Source organism: Oryctolagus cuniculus, chromosome 6 (genome assembly GCF_051225735.1).
Source record: "Oryctolagus cuniculus isolate XC-2025 breed Fujian yellow rabbit chromosome 6, ASM5122573v1, whole genome shotgun sequence".
Classification (NCBI taxonomy): Eukaryota; Metazoa; Chordata; class Mammalia; order Lagomorpha; family Leporidae; genus Oryctolagus; species Oryctolagus cuniculus.
Window position 1 is genome coordinate 455,067 of NC_142872.1, and position 23,290 is coordinate 478,356.

At 61.9% G+C, this 23,290-nt stretch overlaps 1 protein-coding gene across 18 annotated transcripts in view; it reads left to right on the top strand.

Moving 5' to 3' along the window:
* Nucleotides 1-23,290, top strand: part of OBSCN (obscurin, cytoskeletal calmodulin and titin-interacting RhoGEF) — a 115,058-nt gene that overhangs the window by 52,916 nt on the left and 38,852 nt on the right. For 2 of the 18 annotated variants that reach the window (XM_089334667.1, XM_089334683.1), the window contains exons 42-66: nucleotides 2,838-3,101; nucleotides 3,385-3,648; nucleotides 3,929-4,192; nucleotides 4,465-4,728; nucleotides 5,008-5,271; nucleotides 5,555-5,818; nucleotides 6,099-6,362; nucleotides 7,184-7,447; nucleotides 7,720-7,983; nucleotides 8,409-8,672; nucleotides 9,308-9,574; nucleotides 9,731-9,997; nucleotides 10,109-10,378; nucleotides 10,881-11,150; nucleotides 11,580-11,776; nucleotides 11,910-11,985; nucleotides 15,354-15,626; nucleotides 16,272-16,538; nucleotides 16,958-17,230; nucleotides 17,514-17,789; nucleotides 18,094-18,381; nucleotides 18,493-18,765; nucleotides 19,314-19,687; nucleotides 20,407-21,259; nucleotides 21,782-22,060. In XM_089334667.1, the coding sequence (XP_089190793.1) occupies nucleotides 2,838-3,101; nucleotides 3,385-3,648; nucleotides 3,929-4,192; nucleotides 4,465-4,728; nucleotides 5,008-5,271; nucleotides 5,555-5,818; nucleotides 6,099-6,362; nucleotides 7,184-7,447; nucleotides 7,720-7,983; nucleotides 8,409-8,672; nucleotides 9,308-9,574; nucleotides 9,731-9,997; nucleotides 10,109-10,378; nucleotides 10,881-11,150; nucleotides 11,580-11,776; nucleotides 11,910-11,985; nucleotides 15,354-15,626; nucleotides 16,272-16,538; nucleotides 16,958-17,230; nucleotides 17,514-17,789; nucleotides 18,094-18,381; nucleotides 18,493-18,765; nucleotides 19,314-19,687; nucleotides 20,407-21,259; nucleotides 21,782-22,060 (7,143 nt within the window). The remainder of the gene's footprint in view (nucleotides 1-2,837; nucleotides 3,102-3,384; nucleotides 3,649-3,928; nucleotides 4,193-4,464; nucleotides 4,729-5,007; nucleotides 5,272-5,554; nucleotides 5,819-6,098; nucleotides 6,363-7,183; nucleotides 7,448-7,719; nucleotides 7,984-8,408; nucleotides 8,673-9,307; nucleotides 9,575-9,730; nucleotides 9,998-10,108; nucleotides 10,379-10,880; nucleotides 11,151-11,579; nucleotides 11,777-11,909; nucleotides 11,986-15,353; nucleotides 15,627-16,271; nucleotides 16,539-16,957; nucleotides 17,231-17,513; nucleotides 17,790-18,093; nucleotides 18,382-18,492; nucleotides 18,766-19,313; nucleotides 19,688-20,406; nucleotides 21,260-21,781; nucleotides 22,061-23,290) is intronic. The other 16 variants (XM_089334671.1, XM_089334677.1, XM_089334678.1 and 13 more) reach the window with 13 other exon arrangements.

The following is a 23,290-nucleotide window of genomic DNA, read 5'->3' on the forward strand; positions in this document are numbered from 1 at the left end:
CCTGTGTGTTTTTGGTCCATGCTTCCTGCTGTCCTTGGCACGTGCCCCTTTGCTCTGTGACATGCACAGGCAGGGCAAGGACAGCCCCAGTCCACAGCCTGTGCTCCGTCTGCCCAGCACGTGGCCCATCCAGTGGGTTTCCTGGTTTTTCTGTGTTGTGCTGTCTCTTCCGTGTGCTCATTGTGTGATGGTATTGCTATCTCTGACCCTGCTCAGCCCTGCCTGCCAAGTTCATGAAGGGACTGAGGAATGAAGAGGCCACAGAAGGGTCCACGGCCACGCTGCGGTGTGAGCTGAGCAAGGCGTCCCGTGTGGAGTGGAGGAAGGGGTCTGAGACCCTCAGAGACGGGGACAGACACAGCCTGAGGCAGGAGGGGGCGTGTGTGTGCTGGGCATCTGTGGCCTGCATTGGTGGCTGCTGGAGAGGACTTGTATGCCAGCAGGAGAGGAGCTCGGTCATCAGGGTGAAGACCAGGCACAGCCACCCGAGCACCTTCTGCCCTCCTCCCAGTCCTCGTAGCCTGGGTGCTCTCTCAGCTTCTTGATGCTGTCATGGCTGTGTCACTGGTGCTGCTTGTGGCCCACACACAGTGAAGTCAGGCCTGTTGGCCTAGGCTGGGCCTGGGAAGCTGGATCCCAGCAGTGGCTACTGTGGGAGCCCAAAGGCGGCAGTGCAGGCTTGGGAGTAAGGACGTCCAGGCCACATGCGTGTTGCATGTGTGTCTCTTGGTGCAAATGTACACCAGTCCTTGGGCATCAGGGAGGAGATGTCCAGGCAGGCCAGGTCCCCTGGATCTGGCTGAGTGTTGGGTGACACTTGGTGTCATGCCAGGCTCTCAAGGAGTTTAGCCACCATCTCTGGGAGGCTGGGAGGAAGTCCCGCCCTCTCAGGAGGTTTGGGGTCTTTGGTGATGGAGGCTGCAACCCAGTAGACTTGGCTGCAGAGCTGACTCCCCCCTGTCCTGTGGAAAACTGTCTTCTCTCTGGCTTTTCTGTGCAGCTCTGTCCTAAACTTTCATTTTAAAAAAATGTATTTAAAAGGCAGAGTTACAGAGAGTGGGTCTTCATGGTGGGGGGAGGGGAGAGAGAGAGAGAGATTGAGAGATTGATTCTCCATTCACCAGTTCACTCCACAAATGGCTATGATAGCTACAGCTGGGCCAGGCCAGAGCCAGGGTCTGGAATTGCATCTGGGTCTCTCCTGGCGGGGCAGGGCCACCTCCTCCTGTCCCAGATGCACAAGCAAGGAGCTGGAGCGGACGGGCAGCAGCAGGGCCGGCGCTGTGGTACAGGAGGCTAAGGCGCTGCCTGGGGTGCCAGCGTCTGGTGCAGGTCCCGGCTGCTCCTCTTCCAATCCAGTTCCCTGTGATGGCCTGGGAAAAACAGTGGAGGATGCCCAGGTGCTTGGGCCTCTGCACCTACATGGGAGGCCTGGAAGAGGCTCCTGGCTCCTGGCTTTGGATCAGCCCAGCCGACAGGGGAGTGAACCAGCAGATGGAAGAGCTGTCTCTGTCTCTCCTTTGTTCTGTCTGTAACACTGCCTCTCAAATAAGTAAAAAAAAATCTTCAAAAACAAAAAAGAAGTGGAACAGCCAGGACTCTATGTGGCACCCTGGCCAGGGATGCCGGAGCTGCCAGAACTGTTTGACTGCTGTGTCACAACACTGGCCCCAGCCTGACCTGCGAGTCAGCACATGCACATGTCGTTGTGTGGGGCTACGCCTCAGCTGTGACCCTGCCCTCTCCAAGCTCACAGCCACGTGACACACGAGATCCGTGCTCTCCTTCCCAACAGCCTCAGGCCTCAGTGCACAACTTCCTGAGTCAAGTCTGCATGAGATTGCAGGTGTGGCTCCTGCTGAGCTCAGCTGCTCCCCAGCTGTGAGCTCCTAGAGCCAGGCGAGGGAAGTGCTTCCAGCAGGGGGAGGGGCACACGGGAGACCCCGAAAGGAGGGCCTGGGGAAGAAGAAATGGCTGTGGACACCGGGCACGGCAGAGGCACAGCCAGCAAATTCCTGTAGGTTTTTAGGCAGGGGAGAGTCCTGTGAGGTTCTGGGCCTCATCTCCTGGGTCTGCCGTGCCCTGGTCCCTGAGGCTGTCTGTGCCTCCCACCCGAGTCTGTGTGTGGTTCTGGGCTTCATTTCCTGGGGCTCCTGGGGCTACGCCTTGGCACATAGGACAGAAAGTCTGCGCTGTCCCCTTGGATCTGCTCTTCCTCGTCCCTCCAGCTGTCCTGCAACTGTGTCCTTCCTGGAGTCCAGGTCACACCTTCATCTGTCCACCTGACCTTTCTAAGCCCTAACTCCATGCTTCACTGAAGGTCTGGAACCAGGGAGGCCATGGAAAGAGCCACGGCCATGCTATGCTGTGAGCTGAGCAAGGCAGCCACTGTGGAGTGGAAGAAGGGGTCTCAGACCCTCATAGAGGAGAACAGCAAAGTCTGAGGCGGGGAGGGGGGTGTGCTGTGTGTGAGCTGCACATCCTGCCTAAAGGTGGCATACAGGGAAACACTGTCTGAGAGAGGGAGAGATGCAGGAATCTTGGGCACATAAACCATCAAGGGTAAAGACCACACAGCCACATGGATACCGTTTGGTGTCTGCCCCCACGCTTCTGCCCTTGTCATATCTGTGTCCACTCCATCCATCCTATCCTGTGGGCCTTGGCAATACCTCACCTGCTCCGTGATGTGCACAGGCCAGGCCAGCACAGCCTCAGTCCACCACCTGTGCTCCATCCACATAGCACGTGGCCCATGGGTTTCGTGTCTACTGTGTGCTGTGCTGTCTCTTCCATGTGCTCATGTGTGACGTGTTTGTGTGTCTGACCCTGCTCAGCCCTGCCTGCCAAGTTCATGAAGGGACTGAGGAACGAAGAGGCCACAGAAGGGTCCACGGCCACGCTGCGGTGTGAGCTGAACAAGGCGTCCCGTGTGGAGTGGAGGAAGGGGTCTGAGACCCTCAGAGATGGGGACAGACACAGCCTGAGGCAGGAGGGGGCCGTGTGTGAGCTGCACATCCGTGGCCTGAAGGTGGCAGACGCTGGAGAGTACTCGTGTGTGTGCGGGCAGGAGAGGACCTCGGCCACGCTCACCGTCCAGGGTAAAGACCACACACAGCCATGTGGATGGTTTTGGTGTCTGCCCCACCATGAGGCCCTCATCATCTCTGTGTCCTCTCCGTCCATCCTATCCTGTGGGCCTTTGTGCATACCCCACCTGCCATGTGAAAAGCACAGGCTGGGCATGGGCAGCTTTAGTCCACGGTCAGTGCTCAGCCCATCCAACATGCAGCCTGTGTCCAGTGGGTTTCGTGATCTGTGTGTTGTTCTGTCACTTCCTTGTGCTCAGTGTGTGATGGTGTTTGTGTGTCTGACCCTGCTCAGCTCTGCCTGCCAAGTTCATGAAGGGACTGAGGAACGAAGAGGCCACAGAAGGGTCCACGGCCACGCTGCAGTGTGAGCTGAGCAAGGCGTCCCCTGTGGAGTGGAGGAAGGGGTCTGAGACCCTCAGAGATGGGGACAGACACAGCCTGAGGCAGGAGGGGGCCGTGTGTGAGCTGCACATCCGTGGCCTGAAGGTGGCAGACGCTGGAGAGTACTCGTGCGTGTGCGGGCAGGAGAGGACCTCGGCCACGCTCACCGTCCAGGGTAAAGACCACACACAGCCATGTGGATGGTTTTGGTGTCTGCCCCACCATGAGGCCCTCATCATCTCTGTGTCCTCTCCGTCCATCCTATCCTGTGGGCCTTTGTGCATACCCCACCTGCCATGTGAAAAGCACAGGCTGGGCATGGGCAGCTTTAGTCCACGGTCAGTGCTCAGCCCATCCAACATGCAGCCTGTGTCCACTGGATTTTGTTATCTGTGTTGTTCTGTCACTTCCTTATGCTCAGTTGTGATGGTGTTTGTGTGTCTGACCCTGCTCAGCTCTGCCTGCCAAGTTCACGAAGGGACTGAGGAACCAAGAGGCCACAGAAGGGTCCACGGCCACGCTGCGGTGTGAGCTGAGCAAGGCGTCCCGTGTGGAGTGGAGGAAGGGGTCTGAGACCCTCAGAGACGGGGACAGACACAGCCTGAGGCAGGAGGGGGCCGTGTGTGAGCTGCACATCCGTGGCCTGAAGGTGGCAGATGCTGGAGAGTACTCGTGTGTGTGCGGGCAGGAGAGGACCTCGGCCACACTCACCGTCAAGGGTAAAGACCACACAGCCAAGTGGATCCCATTTGGTGTCTGCCTCCTTCCTTCTGCCCTTGACTTTCATCATCACTGTGTCCTCTCTGTCCTCGCTGTCCTGTCTTCTCTGGTGTATACATCACATACTCTGTGACATGCACAAGCCATCCCCGGACAGTCCCAATCAGTGACCTGTGCTGTGTCCACCGAGCACGTGGTCAATGTCTAGTGAGTTTCATGTTATCCTTGTGCTCAGAGTTGTCCTGGTGTTTGTGTCTCTGACCATTTACAGCCCTGCCTGCCATGTTCATGAAGGGACTGAGGAACGGAGAGGCCACAGAAGGGTCCACGGCCACGCTGCGGTGTGAGCTGAGCAAGGCGTCCCGTGTGGAGTGGAGGAAGGGGTCTGAGACCCTCAGAGACGGGGACAGACACAGCCTGAGGCAGGAGGGGGCCGTGTGTGAGCTGCACATCCGTGGCCTGAAGGTGGCAGACGCTGGAGAGTACTCGTGCGTGTGCGGGCAGGAGAGGACCTCGGCCACGCTCACCGTCCAGGGTAAAGACCACACACAGCCACGTGGATTCGATTTGCTGTCTGCCCTCTCCATCTGCCCTCGTCATCTCTGTGTCCTCTCTGCCCACCCTGTCCTGTTGTCCTTGGTGTGTACCTACTGCTCTGTGGTTTGCACAGGCTGGGCAAGGACAGCTTTAGTCCACAGCATGTGTTCAGTCCACCTGGAGTCTGGCCTGTGTCCACTGGATTTTGTTATCTGTGTTGTGCTGTTCCTCCGTGTGCTCAGTGTGTGATGGTGTTTGTATGTCTGACCCTGCTCAGCCCTGCCTGCCAAGTTCATGAAGGGACTGAGGAACGAAGAGGCCACAGAAGGGTCCACGGCCACGCTGCGGTGTGAGCTGAGCAAGGCGTCCCGTGTGGAGTGGAGGAAGGGGTCTGAGACCCTCAGAGACGGGGACAGACACAGCCTGAGGCAGGAGGGGGCCGTGTGTGAGCTGCACATCCGTGGCCTGAAGGTGGCAGACGCTGGAGAGTACTCGTGCGTGTGCGGGCAGGAGAGGACCTCGGCCACGCTCACCGTCCAGGGTAAAGACCACACACAGCCATGTGGATGGTTTTGGTGTCTGCCCCACCATGAGGCCCTCATCATCTCTGTGTCCTCTCCGTCCATCCTATCCTGTGGGCCTTTGTGCATACCCCACCTGCCATGTGAAAAGCACAGGCTGGGCATGGGCAGCTTTAGTCCACGGTCAGTGCTCAGCCCATCCAACATGCAGCCTGTGTCCAGTGGGTTTCGTGATCTGTGTGTTGTTCTGTCACTTCCTTGTGCTCAGTGTGTGATGGTGTTTGTGTGTCTGACCCTGCTCAGCTCTGCCTGCCAAGTTCATGAAGGGACTGAGGAACGAAGAGGCCACAGAAGGGTCCACAGCCACGCTGCGGTGTGAGCTGAGCAAGGCGTCCCGTGTGGAGTGGAGGAAGGGGTCTGAGACCCTCAGAGACGGGGACAGACACAGCCTGAGGCAGGAGGGGGCCGTGTGTGAGCTGCACATCCGTGGCCTGAAGGTGGCAGATGCTGGAGAGTACTCGTGCGTGTGCGGGCAGGAGAGGACCTCTGCCACGCTCAGCATCAAGGGTAAAGATCACACAGAGCTACGTGGATTCGATTTGGTGTCTGCCCTCTCCATCTGCCCTCGTCATCTCTGTGTCCTCTCTGCCCACCCTGTCCTGTTGTCCTTGGTGTGTACCCACTGCTCTGTGGTTTGCACAGGCTGGGCAAGGACAGCTTTAGTCCACAGCATGTGTTCAGTCCACCTGGAGTCTGGCCTGTGTCCACTGGATTTTGTTATCTGTGTTGTGCTGTCTCTTCCGTGTGCTCAGTGTGTGATGGTGTTTGTGTGTCTGACCCTGCTCAGCCCTGCCTGCCAAGTTCATGAAGGGACTGAGGAACGAAGAGGCCACAGAAGGGTCCATGGCCACGCTGCAGTGTGAGCTGAGCAAGGAGTCCCGTGTGGAGTGGAGGAAGGGGTCTGAGACCCTCAGAGACGGGGACAGACACAGCCTGAGGCAGGAGGGGGCCGTGTGTGAGCTGCACATCCGTGGCCTGAAGGTGGCAGACGCTGGAGAGTACTCGTGTGTGTGCGGGCAGGAGAGGACCTCGGCCACGCTCACCGTCAAGGGTAAAGACCACACACAGCCAAGTTGATCCCATTTGGTGTCTAGCTCCTTCCTTCTGCCCTTGACTTCGTCATCACTGTGTCCTCTCTGTCCTCGCTGTCCTGTCTTCTCTGGTGTATACATCACATACTCTGTGACATGCACAAGCCATCCCTGGACAGTCTCAATCAGTGACCTGTGCTCCGTCCACTGAACACGTGGTGTCGCTCCCCCTCTTCGTGGAGGAACGACACTAAGCCCTGCCTAGGCTTCATATCCGAGTCACGGCACCATTATGTCGCTCCCCCTCTTCATGGAGGAACGACACAGGACCCTGCGCTGTTCTTTCGTCTGTTCGGCCCTCCCCGGGTTTGCTGCTGGTTCTTCCCGGGTTGGCTACCGGCCCTTCCACCTCCGTGGAAGGGCGGTTCCCCCTGCCACATTCCCCACTTCCGCGGGGGAGCGGCACACTGCTGGCCGGCTCTCGTGGGGGCTGCACAGGTGTTCCTTCAGATAGATGTTCCTGGTGCATGTTGTCTCTCTCCTCCTTTATAGTCCTCTTCCACCAATCCCAACTCTGCTACCCACATGCCGAGTACGCTGCTCTCCTCCAATCAGGAGCAGGTCCTACAGTTTATTGGTTGAAATGGAGGCAGCTGTGTAGAAGCTGTTTACTCCTCTCCCAGCACCATATTGTGGGAGAGCAGATGCATAGAATAAGTCTTAATTCCAGTAACTTAGTCTAGTCCGAGTTGCTCCCCACAACGTGGCCCATGTCTAGTGGGTTTCATGTTATCTGTGTGCTCAGAGTTGTCCTGGTGTTTGTGTCTCTGACCCTTTACAGCCCTGCCTGCCATGTTCATGAAGGATTTGAGGAATGAAGAGGCCACAGAAGGGTCCACGGCCACGCTGCGGTGTGAGCTGAGCAAGGCGTCCCGTGTGGAGTGGAGGAAGGGGTCTGAGACCCTCAGAGACGGGGACAGACACAGCCTGAGGCAGGAGGGGGCCGTGTGTGAGCTGCACATCCGTGGCCTGAAGGTGGCAGATGCTGGAGAGTACTCGTGTGTGTGCGGGCAGGAGAGGACCTCGGCCATGCTCACCGTCCAGGGTAAAGACCACACACAGCCACGTGGATTCGATTTGGTGTCTGCCCCACCATTAGGCCCTCATCATCTCTCCATCCTCTCTGTCCATGCTGTCCTGTGTCCAGGGCACATACGTTACCTGCTCTGTTTTGTATATTGCTGGGCAAAGAAGCCTCAGTCCACAGCCTGTGCTCAGTCCACCTAGAGAGGCCAGGGTCCAGTGAGATTAGAATCCTTGTGTTGTCTTGTCTCTCCCATGTTCTCAGTGATGGTGTTGGTGTCTGACTCTCTACAGCCCTGCCTGCCAAGTTCATGAAGGGACTGAGGAACCAAGAGGCCACAGAAGGGTCCACGGCCACGCTGCGGTGTGAGCTAAGCAAGGCGTCCCGTGTGGAGTGGAGGAAGGGGTCTGAGACCCTCAGAGACGGGGACAGACACAGCCTGAGGCAGGAGGGGGCCGTGTGTGAGCTGCACATCCGTGGCCTGAAGGTGGCAGACGCTGGAGAGTACTCGTGCGTGTGCGGGCAGGAGAGGACCTCGGCTACGCTCACCGTCAAGGGTAAATATGGTGTTGTCCACTGTGATGTATGTGTGGGGTCCACATGAGTTTTTGCATGAGAATCTCCTGTTTGCAAAAGTGGCATGGCTCCCATGGTTACCCCATGGCCATGTGTCCTCCAGCTGGGGTCCTCTGGGTGTCTCCACCACTCATCTCCTCGCTCATGGGTGCTCGTGTCTCGTCCGGTCCTGGTGCTCTGCTCCCTGAGCCGTGGCTCCTCTCCCCTCCTCTGTGTGCACTCACCTGTCCACCTGCGGTCCTTTCCTGAGTGCGTGCCTTGGGCTTCCGTGCCCTGTGCCCTGTGTGCTTCCATGAGCTTTGCATTTCCCTGTCCTGTGGCCTCTGTGCCCTCTGGGCTTCTGTGTGCTCTGGATGGAGGCAGCCAGAGTTGCTGGAGGTCTTAGCAGCTGCTTGACCCTTCCCAGCCCTGCCTGCCAGATTCACAGAAGACATGAGAAACCTTGAAGCCACAGAAGGGTCCACGGCCACGCTGCGGTGTGAGCTGAGCAAGGCGTCCCCTGTGGAGTGGAGGAAGGGGTCTGAGACCCTCAGAGACGGGGACAGACACAGCCTAAGGCAGGAGGGGGCCGTGTGTGAGCTGCACATCCGTGGCCTGAAGGTGGCAGATGCTGGAGAGTACTCGTGTGTGTGCGGGCAGGAGAGGACCTCGGCCACGCTCACCATCAAGGGTAACGGCTGGGTGTGGCCCCTGGGCCTGTCTTGGGTCTGCCTTCCCCATGTGCTGCCCACACTGCCTGCTCCCCTGTGCTCGTGTCCTCTGTGCTGTGCACCATTTTCTCCAACCCTGTACTTGTCCTGGTGTTGCTGCTGCCCTTGTCTGGTGCTGGTGTCCAGCTGATGACCTGCATTGTTGGTCATTGTGCCATTTGTGACCCCACTCCCAGTGCCAGCAGCCCTCAGCCACCCTCCCAGAGCTTGCCCAGCCTGAGATGGTGCACCTATTCCTGGTTGGTTTCCAGAGTGACCGAGAGGCCCACAGTCCTGTCACACCCCCACCCCACTGGGACATGACCTGAGGGTGGGGACAGCCCTGCCCTGGGATACTGGGGGGGGGACACAGCCCTGGCCTGTGGTCTGGCCTGAGATCAGGCCCTGGTCCTGTGCTTGAAGAACTTGACCCTCCCCTGGGGCCTGTAGTGGAGAAGAACCCTGGGCAGACCTGGAGCAGCCTCTCAGCTCCCCTGTTCTTGGGAGTCCAGCCATACCCTGTCACCCACCACGTTTGCTCTGAGAAGGCCCCAGGGAGCGGCAGGGAGGCCGGGTGTCCTTGGTTCAGAGCTGACCTTGCCTGCCTGCACTGCAGCCCCCCAGGTGGTATTCCAGGAGCCCCTGCAGCACCTGCAAGTGGAGGAAGGTGCCACAGCCAGCCTGCGGTGCAAGCTGTCCACCCCTGCTGCTGCCGTGGTCTGGAGCAAGGGCGGCCTAGAGCTGCTGGCCGATGAGCGCCGGGAGCCCAGGCGGCAGGGCTGCGTGGCAGAGCTGCTGCTGCGGGATCTGCGCCGGGAGGACGCGGGCGAGTATACCTGCGCCTGTGGCTCCCAGGCCACCAGCGCCACGCTCACCATCACAGGTGAGTGCAGGACGGGCGGCGGCAGCAGGGGACCTGGCTCAGCCAGGTGCGGCGGCCCTGTTGCTGGCTCCATCCCCACTCCCTGCACAGGTGGTGCATGGTTGTCTATGCTCTCTGTGGGACTCTGGACCTGACCTCACCCCCTCCTCCCCACAGCTGCACCTGTGCGGTTCCTGCAGGAATTGCAGGCCCAGGAGGTGGAAGAGGGAGCCACGGCACACCTGCGCTGTGAGCTGAGCCGGGCTGGTGCCAGCGTGGAGTGGCGCAAGGGCTCGCTGCAGCTCTTCCCCTGCGCCAAGTACCAGATGGTGCAGGTGGGCACGGCCGCCGAGCTGCTGGTGCGTGGTGCTGAGCAGGAGGACGCGGGCGACTACACGTGCGATGCCGGGGTCTCCAGCAGCACCGCCAGCCTTGTGGTCCACGGTGAGCCGCCCACACTTGCCCCTTGTGGAGCAGGTGGGGTCCTTGCTCAAGTGGGAGCAAGGGGCTGGGGGCACCGCCCAGCTCTAACCATCTCCCACCCTGGCCCTGCAGCCCCCAGATCCAAGTTCGAGACCCGGCTGCAGAATGTGGAGGCAGAGGTGGGCGGCGAGGCCCGGCTGTGCTGCCGGCTGAGTGAGGTCGAGGAGGGGCCCGTGCAGTGGCTCAAGGAGGGTGAGGAGCTGCGTGGGGGCCCCAAGTACGAGATGCTGCGCCGCGGGGCTGCCTGTGAGCTGCGTATCCGCGGGCTGGAGGCCAAGGACACGGGCGAGTACACCTGCGCCGTGGGCAGCCAGAAAACCACAGCTTCCCTCAGGGTCAGAGGTGAGCAGCCAGACCTCACTGCCACGCCTGGTGTCTGGATGCTCCCCTGGGGTCCGTGTGGCTGGGCCAGGGCAGCTGAGGTCCCCTCCTGCATGGCCTCCAGCCTGCTCTGGGGTTGGAGGGGGGGCTTGCCACCTCTGAAGGCCACCTGCCTGATCCTCCTGGGGCCTTGCCTCCCTGGTGCCCTGGCCAGGGTGGGGCTGACCACGGCACTGGGGGACAGGGCATCCACTATCTGCCTGATCCTCCTGGGCGCCTTGCCTCCCTGGTGCCCTGGCTGGGGTGGGGCTGACCACGGCACTGGGGAACAGGGCATCCACTGTCTGCAGCCCCTCCATTCGGCCAGAGCTGTCCCCTTGCCTGTGCAGACACAGGTGCCCGCAGCCCACACCTCGTGACAGAAACCAGGTTGGGGGGAGGAGTTACGGAGAGCCCGAGGGTAGCCGGGGCTTGGCCAGGGTTCTTTGACCTGGCAGGTAAAGGAGACCCCTCCCTCCCCCAGAGCCCGAGGTAACCATCGTGCGTGGGCTGGCTGATGCTGAGGTGCGAGCTGACGAGGACGTGGAGTTCAGCTGCGAGCTGTCGCGGGCGGGGGCAGATGTGCAGTGGCGTCTCCAGGGCCTGCTGCTGCAGAACAATGAGGTGACGGAGCTGAGCGTGAGGGGCGACCGCACCCACGTGCTGCAGCTGCGGGCCGTGACCCCCGAGGACGCTGGCACCGTCTCCTTCCACGTGGGTGGCCACATGTCCTCTGCCCAGCTCACTGTCCGAGGTAGGGGCTCCAGGAAGGCTCCTTGCTCACGCTCAGGGGAGAAGGGCCGGGGTCGGGCCTTGGTGGGGCCAGAGATCCTGATGGTGGCTGCCTTTGGGCCTGGGAACTGGCAGGCAAGTGGGCCGGAGCCAGCAGTCTCAAGAGCAGAGCAGCCCTGGGCCGAGGGGCTGGGTCAGGCTGGTGGGCTTCCCAGAGGCTCACACAGCACTGGAGTTGGGTCCCCGTGGGGGGATCACTGCAGACCAGACTGTGGCCCACCCTCGGCTCTGACCATGGCCTCTGCCTGGAGCTGGAGCAGGCCCCCGAGTGTGCTGTCTTCAGAAATTAGGGTGGGAAAACTGGGGCGGAACCCTGCGGGCGTGGGGCTGGGCTGAACAGGAGAGGGGTGTCCCAGGTGCAGAGGCTGACACCATGCTGCCCTGTGTCCAGCCCCCGAGGTGATCATCCTGGAGCCCCTGCAGGATGTGCAGCTCAGTGAGGGCCAGGACGCCCACTTCCAATGCCGGCTGTCCAGGGCCTCGGGCCAGGAGGCCCGTTGGTCTTTGGGAGGGGTGCCCCTGCAGGCCAATGAGATGAACGACATCACCGTGGAGCAGGGGACGCTGCACTCACTAACCCTGCACAAGGTACAGCTCCGGGAGCTCCTGCACTGGGGGTGGGGGGTGCGGAGTCTCATCCTGCAAGGGTGGCGAGATGTGTAGCCCTCCATCCCAGGCAGGAGGAGCTGCCTGCCTGAGCTTTTCCCTCCCCGCTCCCCAGGTGACCGCTGAGGATGCTGGGACCGTCAGTTTCCACATGGGCTCCTGCAGCTCCGAAGCCCAGCTGAAGGTCACAGGTGGGCAGCACCTTCCCAGGCAACACACCTCTGCCTGTTTCCTGGTTCCACACTGGCCACCACGGAGGGCAGGGGCAGAGACCCGAGACTGTAGCAGTTATCTTACCTTGGTGGCCAGTCCTCCAGCCCGTGGTCACTACTGCCATGGATGAGAGGCCTCTGGGAGTGGGGAGGGCCTCATGGCAAACTCTCGGCTGTATGAGGGGTTCCTGTCCAGGGTGGGACTGGCTGCAGGGGGAACGGGGGAGCTCAGCTGTCCATGGGCCTGGGTCTTCCTGACTTCACCATCTCTCTTCCATCCTTCTAGTATGTGTTCACTCACTACCCACTCTCCACCTGTCCATTCATCTGCCACCTGTCAGTCAGCCATCTGTCCGTCTGCCCATTAACCTATCACCTATCCATCCATTCTCCACCCATCCATCCGCCGCCTGTCACTCATCTGTCAGTCCACCCATTAACCTGTCCATCATCCATCCATCCATCCATCCGCCACGTCAGTCATCCATCTGTCCACCCATTAACCTGTCCACCACCCATCCACCCATTCTCTATCCATCATATGTCAGTCACCCATCTGTGCATCCATCCATTAACCTATCCACCACCCATCCATCCATCCACCACGTGTCAGTCATCCATTTGTCCTCCACCCATCCATCCATCCGCCACCCATCCATCCATCCGCCACCTGTCAATCATCCATCTGTCTACCCATTAACCTATCACCCATCCATCCATTCTCTACCTATCCATCCATCCACTACCTGTCAATCATCCATCTGTCCATATATTCATTAGCCTACTCACTACCCATTCATCCATTCTCTACATCCATCATCTGTCAATCACCCATCTGTCCACATCCATCTGCCACCTGTCAGTCATCCATCTGTCCACCCATCCATTAATCTATCCTCCACCCATCCATCCATTTTCTATCCATCATCTGTCAATCACTCAACTGTCCACCCATCCATCCATCTGCCACCCGTCAGTCACCCATCTGTTCATCTATCCATTAACCTATCCACTACCCATCCATCCATTCTCTGTCCATCCATCCGTCTGCCATCAGTATACTAACCTATCTACTACCCATCCATCCATTCCCCACCCATGCATCCATCTTCAGTTATCTATCCATCTATCCATCCATCCATTAGCCTATCCACTACCCATCCATCCATTCATCTGCCACCTATAATCATCCATCTGTCCATCCACCCACTAACCTGTCCACTACTTACCCATCATTCTCCATCCATCCATCCATTCGCCACCTGCTAACCTATTCACTACCTATCCATTTATCCATTCGTTAACCCGTTCACTATCTATCCATGCATCCATCAGTCTGTTCTCTCATTTGCCATCCATCATCCATCTAGCATCTAGCATGCACCACCCACTCATTCAACATTGACCCTAAGTTCCTACTCAGTCAGATGCCAAACTCCAGCATGGGCCCCATGTAGCTGTGTTCTCGTGAGTTCCCACCCTTTTTGGGGAGCTGGATGTGGAGACAGAGTGTGTTCTGGATCCCAGGCCCTCTCCCCTGAGACTTTAGGGGTAGACAGACGTGGCCAGTTCTGTGGCCTGTGGGACCAAGTACCCACGCCCTCTAGTTGGGTGACCAAAGGGAATCTCACTGGTGTCCCAAACCATGGCATAGCAGGAAGAACTTGATGTATCCATAGGATGCACACCTGTGTGAGTGGTGTGGACACATGGGCTGTACCTTGGCCCTCACTAGGCCAGGCATCCCCAGCCTGGATGAGCGGCCTGGCGGTGGTCTTAGGGGAGGCCCCAGACATGGGTGTGTGAATGGGTGTCCAGGCAGGTGGAGTGGTGGGCTCACATGGGTAGGCAGTGGTGCTGGAGGTGAGAGAGGAGCTGGTGGAGCATCGTGGGCAGTTGCGCACTTTGGGGGCTGGTACCGGGTACTGATGGTGCCCTTGAGGGTGTGTGAAGAGGCTCCCAGTGGGGAGCCTGTTGAGGTGGGCACCTCTATCCTGCTGATCTCAGCGTGGAATTCCTACCTGCCCCATGAGATGGAGGCATCTCAAGTCTGCCAACTGTGGAGGTGCCCAGGATGGGGTTCCCCTTACCTGGGTCCCAGCAGCAGAGCAGGGGCTGGAAGCTGCTGGTCTGCCTTCTCTGGCTGTATGGGCAGTGGTGTTACAGGAATGCTGTCAGCCCCCCATCTGCTGTGCCTGTCCTGAGTGTCCATGGGTGGACTGAGCTGAGAGCACAGAGCAGCCAGAAGCCACAGCTGTGCGTGGGCCCCTGTGTGATGGGCAGGGCGCCGCTGCCACCCAGCTTTAGGGTCCTGGAGCCCCCGACCTGAGGCCTCCAGGGGCCACCTGGACACAGCACCTTGTGGTAACAGGAGCGGGGTCAATTTCACACCCTCAGGGATGGAGCCTTGCTTCTGAAGCTGACCCCCATGCTTAGAGAGCCTCGGCCTCTCTTCCTGACCCCCTCTGGGTCAGATGAGGCACCCACCACAGGCTTGGGCTTATCCACTTCTGAGCATAGTGCAGGTGCCCGTCAGTGGCTTCCAGCTGTGCTCTGGGTGCGTGGGGCACAGGGCTGAGCCCCTTTCCCAGGACTCGCTGCAGGGGCCCCTGAGTTCTGTGACCAGGTGAGCTCTGCTGGTCTGGGGCTGTTGCTCGGCTGCAGCCGGCCTGTTGTGACACATCCATGCTGACACGTGGAGCACGACCACCATGCCCTCCCATTGCAGGCCCCATGTGACCAGAGGGTGAGGTGTCCCTACAGCCCCAGCAACTGCCCGCAGAGACGGCTGGTGCCGGAGTCAGATTCCAGGGGCCAAGCTCAGTCCCATACTCCTTAGAGGTAGCAGGTGGGAGAGATACGCAGGCGGGAGGGGGCCCTGTGCCTTCTCCACGTGTGCCCCCAGCTGCCCTTGCTGCTCCTTGCTCTTGATCTTTCCAGAGCCTTGTGTCCAGCCCCCCCTCTCCCCGTGGGCTGAAGTCTCTAATTGCTTCGTCTTTGTGCTGACCAGACCACTACCTCCTCAGCACGAATGCAGGTGCCATCCAAGGCACTGCTAGTATTTGGGGTTTGGGGGAGGGCTGTGGCGCCAGGAACAAAGCCAGGTCTGTTATTGTACCATGCCCCCATATCAGTATATCCCAGGATGGCCCCCAATCAGTAGTCTCCATATTGGTAGATCCCAGGCTGGCCTCATATCAGTGGCCCCCACATTTGTGGTCCCTGTATTGGTAGATCTTAGGGTGGCCCCTATATCAGTGGCCTCCATATTGGTAGCTCCCAGGGTGGCCCCTGTATCAGCAGCCCCCAGAGTGCCCAGCCACCCTCCTTCCTGCCCTCTCCCACAGAGGCTGAGCTGCGCCTGGTGCGTGGCCTGCAGAACGTGGATGTCTTCGCGGGGGAGGTGGCCACGTTCTCCTGCGAGGTGTCTCGTGCGGGTGGGCCAGATGCCCGCTGGTGGCTGGATGGGACCCTGCTGCAGGACAGCCCCCAGAGCACCATCGCTGTGCATGATGGGACCTGTCACTCCCTCACGCTGTCAGACCTGGGGGTGGCCGACTCGGGCACCGTCACCTTCCGTGCGGGGCCCCTGGTCTCCACAGCCAAGTTGTTGGTCAAAGGTATTGGCTGGCGGGGACGCCCCACGCTCGTGCCTCTGCCTGTGCTGCCCCCGCATGCTTCCCAGAGGCTCCCAGCCTGGGTGCCACTTGTGGGCACCCATCAGCTAGGGCGTCAGCAAGGGTTTGGCCGAGGAGCTCCTGTCTGTCTCCAAGCAGGTCAGCTGCAGGCTGACTCCGTGTCCTCCTGCTGTGCAGGGCTCCCTCCATCACTTGCGGTGGGAGTGGGCTTTCCTGGATGCCTGGAGAAGCCGTCCCGCCCTGTGGGCTGGGACAGGAACTGCGAGCACCTGCTCACCCTCCTCGTGGTTTTGCCCCTGCATAGGGCTTCTCCTGCACACTCAGAAAACGTGGAAGCCTCGGTCAGGTCCCAGGGTGGCAGTCGTTTGCCAAGGAGGATTTCCCTGGGTGGCTCTCAAGCAGGGAGGGGTGTATGTATGTGTTCCTGGTATGGCCAGTGGGGTGGGCACAGGCTACCAGGGGGCCCCCATCCTGGACAGACACCAAGGCAGAGAGTGCTGTGTGCAAGGGCCCCGGGGTGCCAGGCAGCCACTGCTATGCTTCTAGCCACTGCAGCCGCTATTGCCAATGGCAGGGGGGCGGGCGTGGTGGCCGTGCCCGCGGCTGACGCGTGTCCGGCGTTGGCAGATCCTGCGGTGGAGGTGGTCAGTGCCATGCAGGACCTGGTGGTGGAGGAGGGTGGCTCAGCCGAACTCCTCTGCCAATACTCGCGGCCCGTGCAGGCCACGTGGAAGATGGACGCGCGGGAGGTGTGCGCGGATGGGCACCGTGTCGTCATAGAGCAGGACTGGACGGTGGCCAGGCTGACCTTCAGGCCGGCCTTGCCCTGTGACAGTGGCATCTATTCTTGTGAGGCCGCGGGCACCCGTGTGGTGGCCCTGCTTCAAGTGCAAGGTGAGGCCGCCTGGCGGGCAGCGGCGGCCGGTGGGGACAGGCTGGGGAGGTGGCTTCCAGGAGAAGCACGTGGCCAGTCACTGGGCTGGTGCAGGTGGACTTGAGACAGCGAGCCAGGGAGGGGCCGTGGCCTGCGAGGCGAGCAGAGCATCCTGGGAGCCCTGTTCCTGGGGGGCCGGCAGTGGGTGGGCTCCCATCACCTGTGACGGGGCTGTTGCTCCTCAGGGGTCAGGAGCCAGAGGCTGATACAGGGCCCCACGGGGTGGGTCGGGCCGGGTGCCCAAGGCGCTCAGGGGAGGCTCTGCTGGGACGCTGCCCACCATGCAGCCGCTGGGGGCGTCCTCTGCTCTGTCATCCAGTGGACGGAGGTTGGGAGCCCTGCAGGCGCCAGCGCGCCCTGAGCCGCCCTCTCTCCGCAGCCAGGAACACGGTGGTGCGGGGCCTGGAGAACGTGGAGGCCCCCGAGGGTGGTGAGGCGCTGTTCGAGTGCCAGCTGTCCCGGCCTGAGGTGGCTGCCCAGACCTGGTTGCTGGACGATGAGCCTGTGCATAGCTCGGAACGCGCCGAAGTGGTCTACTTTGAGAACGGCCTGCGGCACCTGCTGCTGCTCAAGAACCTGCGGCCTCAGGACAGCTGCCGGGTGACCTTCCTGGCCGGGGATGTGGTGACCTCTGCGTTTCTCACTGTCAGAGGTGACCATGACTGCTGGGCCCCTCCTGGAGCCCTCACCCCACCCTTGCACTCATGCCCCGCCCCCAGTCCTGTCCCGGTACTCACACCCTGCCCCACCCCCAAACCCTCCCCTGCACTCATACTCCGCCCCTGCCCCGCCCATCGCCCCGCCCCACACTCACGCCCTGCCCCTCGACCAACCCTTGTACTCATGCTGTGCCCTGCCAATCCTCACTCGTGCCCCGCCTGCTCCCAGCCCCACCCCCACACTCAAACCCCGCCCTCCCCTGCCCCACCCTGCAGGCTGGCGCCTGGAGGTCCTGGAGCACCCGCGGGACTCGGCGGTGCTGGCCGGGGCGCAGGCCTGCTTCAGCTGTACGCTCAGCGAGGCCGTGCCCGTGAGCGAGGCGAGCTGGTACGTCAACGGGGCTGCTGTGCAGCCAGATGACCCTGACTGGATGGTCACTGCTGACGGCAGCCACCATGCCCTGCTGCTGCGCCACGCCCAGCCACACCATGCCGGGGAGGTCACCTTTGCTGCCCGCGATGCCCTGGCCTCTGCACGGCTCACTGTGCTGGGTGAGCTGCTGGCGGGGCCCCAGCTGGGATCGGGGCATGCGCGGCCATGCCCCTGTGTGGATCTGTGCTGCCACAAGTCCATGGTGGCCCCCATATCTTAGGTGGCTCTGCCTGTGTGAATCCATCACCCTGGATGCTCCCTCCACGTGCCCCCTTCTCTCTGCCGGTGCAGATCCAAGCCCAGCCCTGGGGCAGGGAAGAGCAGGGCTGTGTCCCTAGGCCGTCAGGGGCTCTGGCAGCTTACCTTGGCCCAGGGGCACACGGGCTGGGGGTCCTGGTGCTGACGGACTCTTCTTCCCTGCAGGCCTCCCTGACCCCCCCGAGGACGCGGAGGTGGTGGGGCGCAGTGGTCACTCTGTGACGCTGTCCTGGGCAGCTCCCACAAGCGATGGTGGTGCTGGTCTCTGTGGCTACCGTGTAGAGATGAAGCAGGGAGCCACTGGTCAGTGGCGCTTGTGCCATGAGCTGGTGCCTGGGCCCGAGTGCGTGGTGGATGGCCTGCGTCCTGGGGAGGCCTACCGCTTCCGTGTGGCTGCTGTGGGTCCGGCGGGCACGGGGGAGCCCGTGCACCTGCCTCAGACCGTCTGTCTGGGTGAGTTACTGCTCTTGAGGCTGCCCCTTGGTGGGGGGCAGTGCTGGAGCCTGGGGTGACCCTGGGCCGCGCCCTGACGTGGCCTGTCTTCTGTCGGAACCGGGTGCCCAGCAGAGCCGGAGCCCGTGCATCCCCCGGCTCCCGAGAGCCGCCAGGTGGCTGTCGGCCAGGATGTCTGCCTGGAGCTGGAGATGGCAGCGGAGGCTGGCGAGGTGGTGTGGCACAGAGGCTCAGAGCGCATCCAGCCCGACGGGCGCTTTGAGATGGTCTCCCGAGGTGGGCGGCAGACGCTGGTGATCAAGGACTTCAGGGCCGAGGACCAGGGGGAGTACCGCTGCAGCCCTGCCCGTGGCCCCAGCCCCCCAACAGCTGCTGCCTTCCAGGGTAGGTCTGCTGGCCTCCTGGGTCCTCGGGCAGGAGGCCTCTTCCTCCTCAGCTTTCTGTCCCGAGCCCAGAGCCTGGGTACTCAGTGTACTCAGCTCCATCTGCACTCTCAGCCGACCTGAGCCCCTCCCCTGCACACCCTGTGAGGCTGCACCATCACCCCGTCCCCTGCACACCCTGTGAGGCTGCACCGTCACCCCCCTCCCCTGCACACCCTGTGAGGCTGCACTGTCACCCCCCTCCCCTGCACACCCTGTGAGCCTGCACAGTCGCCCCACGGACCTAGGCCTCTTTCCTAAGGGGCAGGGCCAGCAAGGGCTGAAGCATCCCCTCCTGTCCTGGAGGTCACGGGACCTGTGCAGGACAGAAACGTAGGCCCTGTGTGTGTGGTGTTGGCCCTGGTAAAGGTCGAGGTGTGGGCTGTGCCTGGTGCAGGTGGGGCGGAGTTCAGCAAGGCCGCAGCCCAGGCCTCTCACCACTCAGCAGCCCGGCTGGGCCTGGAGCTGCTGCCCTGCTCTGGCTCACTCCGCGGTCTCTGCCCTCCCCAGTGGTGCTGGCTCAGGACTCTGGGGCTGAGGCCCCTGCACAGCCCAGCCTGCCCCCCGAGGCGGCCCAGGAGGGCGACCTGCACCTGCTTTGGGAGGCCCTGGCCCGGAAGCGCCGCATGAGCCGGGAGCCCACCCTGGACTCCATCAGCGAGCTGCCGGAGGAGGACGGCCGGGTGCAGCACCTGCGGCTGGAGGCAGAGGAGGCCGCCCCCGACCTCTCTGAGGAGTACTCCACAGCTGATGAGCTGGCGCGTACCGGGGAGGCGGACCTCTCACACACCAGCTCGGACGACGAGTCCCGAGCAGGCACCCCTTCCCTGGTCAGCTACCTCAAGAGGGCTGGGAGGCCGGGAGTCTCGCCTCTGGCCAGCAAGGTGAGCCTCTGTTTGGCCTGTGAGGAGAGGCCTGGGTGCCTCAGGTCTTAACCATCAGCCTGTCTGCTTGTCATCTGTCTGCTATTCTTCCACCTGCTAACCCACCCACGCATCCACCACCCACCATTCTCCATCGTCCATCCACTCACCCCATCCACCATTCATCACCCACCTGCCCACATCCTCCACCCGCTGCCCACCATCCACCATCTGCCATCCACCCGTCCACCGTTGAGCTGCCCTTCTTGCGTCTGTCTGTTCACCTGCAATTTCTGTGTCTGTCCGTCTGTTTATCCATTGGTCTGCTTGCCTCCCCATCTCCATCACCTGTCCATCCATGTGCCTGTCTACCTGTTCAGCGACCATCCGTGCACTCACCCATCGCTCAGCCACTTACCCCTCACACATTCCCCATTCGCCCACACACCCACCTGCCTGCTGCAGCTTTTTCTGAAGGCCTGCTGCTGGCTTGTGCTGCCTCGTGACCCTGTGTATGTGCAGTGACTTCAAGGGGGCGGGCTGGCTGTCTGCAGCAACACAAGTCAGCAGGCACCTGCCCTGGGAGGCGCTAGTGGGATTGCCCCTAGGGGGCAGGTGGAATGGCATGCTGGAATGAGGCTGGGAGCCGGGGCCCAATCCCCTGGTGCCCCTGCACCAGTCCTGTCCCCGTTCCTGGCCTCGGTTCCTACCCTGCCGTGACTTCAGGCCTGGTGCCGCAGGTTGGGGCTCCAGCAGTTCCCGCTGTGAAGCCACCGGAGCAGCCACAGCAACCACCCGCAGCACAGCTGCCGCCAGGAGACCTGCATGGGCCCTGCGTGGACGAGGCGGCCGTGAAGATCCAAGCCGCCTTCAAGGGCTACAAGGTCCGGAAAGAGGTGAAGCGGCAGGAGGGGCCCGTGTTCTCCCGCACCTTTGGGGACACAGAGGCACAGGTCGGGGACACCTTACATCTGGAGTGCGTGGTGGCCAGCAAAGCGGACGTGCGGGCCCGGTGGCTGAAGGACGACGTGGAGCTGACCGACGGGCGGCACCACCACATCGACCAGCTGGCGGACGGCACCTGCTCTCTGCTGGTCACCGGCCTGGGCCATGCTGACACCGGCCGCTACACCTGTCAGGTGACCAACAGGTTTGGGCAGGTGGCCCACAGCGCCTGTGTAGTGGTCAGTGGGACGGAGAGTGAGGCCGAGAGCTCCTCGGGGGGTGAGCTGGACGACGCCTTCCGTCGGGCCGCCCGGCGGCTGCACCGGCTCTTCCGCACCAAGGGCCCGGCCGAGGTCTCGGATGAGGAGCTCTTCCTGAGCGCGGACGAGGGTGCCGTAGAGCCGGAGCCTGCCGACTGGCAGACCTACCGAGAGGACGAGCACTGTGTCTGCATCCGTTTCGAGGCCCTGGCTGAGGCTGAGCGGGCGGTCGCCTGCTTCCGGGAGACGTTTGCCACGCTGGGCATCAGGGTGGAGATCAGCCTGGTGGAGCAGGGCCCCCGGAGCGTGGAGATGCGTGTCTGTAGGGCAGCCCCTGCCCCTGGCATGCCCCCGGAGCCAGCGCCCGGCCTGCTGCCCGCCGACACGGGTGAGTGCGGGAGGACCAGCGCCAAGGCGGGAAAGGCCCCGCCTTCAGGGTTACATGGGGCGGGGTTTGAACCCCAGCTCTGCCTGCCTGTTACCAGCTGCACTCAGCCACACGTGTGAGACGGTCACGTGAATACTCTTGCGACGGGACTTTGGGTCATGCGGCGTGTGGCACGCAGGGCTCCCTGTGGACCCGTGCAGTGCTGACTGCGGCGACAAAGCTGGACTTGTGTCCCCATGTCTTCTGGGCACGCTGGAAGGGATTCGTGTCCTGTGGCGTTTTTTCTTGAATCCCCTTCTTCCCAGAGTTGAGCCGCTCTTTGCTTCAGACCCCTCCAAGCTCCTCTTGGGCACCCAGCCCCCAGCCCTGTCACTCTGGCCATGGGGTCGCATCGCATGGGGGCAGAGCACAGGGGAGGCCAGGTGGGCTGGGCCAGCTGCAGCTCAGACGCCGGGCCCCAGAGTGCTGGGTCCTCAAACTGCCAGCTAGGGCTAACGCCTGTGCCCCGCCCACCCCTCCCAGCCCCGGTATTTGTGACGGAGCTGCAGAACCAGGAAGTACAAGACGGCTATCCCGTGAGCTTCGACTGCGTGGTGAGGGGCCAGCCTGTGCCCAGCGTGCGCTGGTTCAAGGACGGGAAGCTGCTGGAGGAGGACGACCACTACATGATCAATGAGGACCAGCAGGGTGGCCACCAGCTCATCATCACAGCCGTGGTGCCTGCGGACATGGGCGTCTACCGCTGCCTGGCAGAGAACAGCATGGGGGTGTCCTCCACCAAGGCCGAGCTGCGTGTGGAACGTGAGTGACCCACCTGCTGTGGTGGGAGGGGCAGACAGCACTGCTGGGTGACCCAGGGTAGGCAGGTGGGGTGAGAGGGGCAGAGAGCACTGCTGGGTGACCCGGGGTGGGCAAGTGGGGGTGGGAGGGGCAGAGAGCACTTGTGACACTTGGCACCAGCTAGGATCTGGGGCCTCAGTGTCTCCTGCCTGATGCACACTCCCCGGGGACTGGAGCCCTGGGTAGGGTTGGGGGGCTCTTGTCTCTGATGGTGTCCAGGCTGGGGAAAGGCCCAGCAGGCTTGGCAAGTGGACCTCATGGAGTGGGGAGGGCAGCAGGCAGGCAGGGCCAGGCTGGCCGGGAGGCCCCTCAGGAGTGGAGACTGGCATCGTGGCCCCTGAGACCCTCATGTGAGCTGTGGCTCTGGCTCCTGGCACGGAGCTGCCAAGACCTGGGAATTCCGTGGTTGATAACAGAGTGTTCGGTTCCAGTGAGGGGACTCGGCTTGGGGGTCAGGGAGGGGTCCCAGAGGGCTTCAGGGTTGGGGGCTGCTTGCCAGAGAGCCCGAGCCTTGATGAGGAGCCTGAAACTCTCGGCCCAGCCCCACCCTCCGGAAGGCTGTGGGCCAGAGCTAACCCTTGGTCCTGCCTCCGTGAAGACCTGCAAACCATGGAGCTTGGGGGACCTGGGGGCTGCTGGTCAGGGAGGGATGGAGGGCGGGGACCATGTGACGCTGGGAGCCCCACCCTCGTGCCTTGCTGCGTCTTCCGTGCAGGTGCTCCTGCAAAGAGCAAGCTGGACCGAGCTCTGCCTGCAGCTCGCTCCATAGTGACCAAGCAGGAGGAGCCCTGGGACACTGAACCCTGTTCAGAGCAAGGCTGGCTGGGACTTGCACAGTCCTAGGGGACTGACCTTGGCCCTGTGCTGTGGGCAGCGGCTCCAGGTGGACAGTGCCAGGACCGACTCAGTTGCTGGTACTCGGGGAGCTGTGGAGTTGCCTGGTGTGGGAAGTACCCCTCCACTGTGTTTGCCCAGGGGTCCAGCACCCTGAGCCTGTGAGTGCGCACAAGAGTGTCGCTGGCCACCTCGGGGCCCTGGGGACCCTCGCCAGGTCTCCCCCAGTGCTGGGTGGTTAGTGTTGGAACAGAGGGGACGCTTGGGCACCCAGCTGGTGGCACGTGTGCTGTGGGTGACTGGCTCGGGCGCCACAGAGGTGGACTCCAGTCCTGCCTCTGCCGCATACCAACTGTG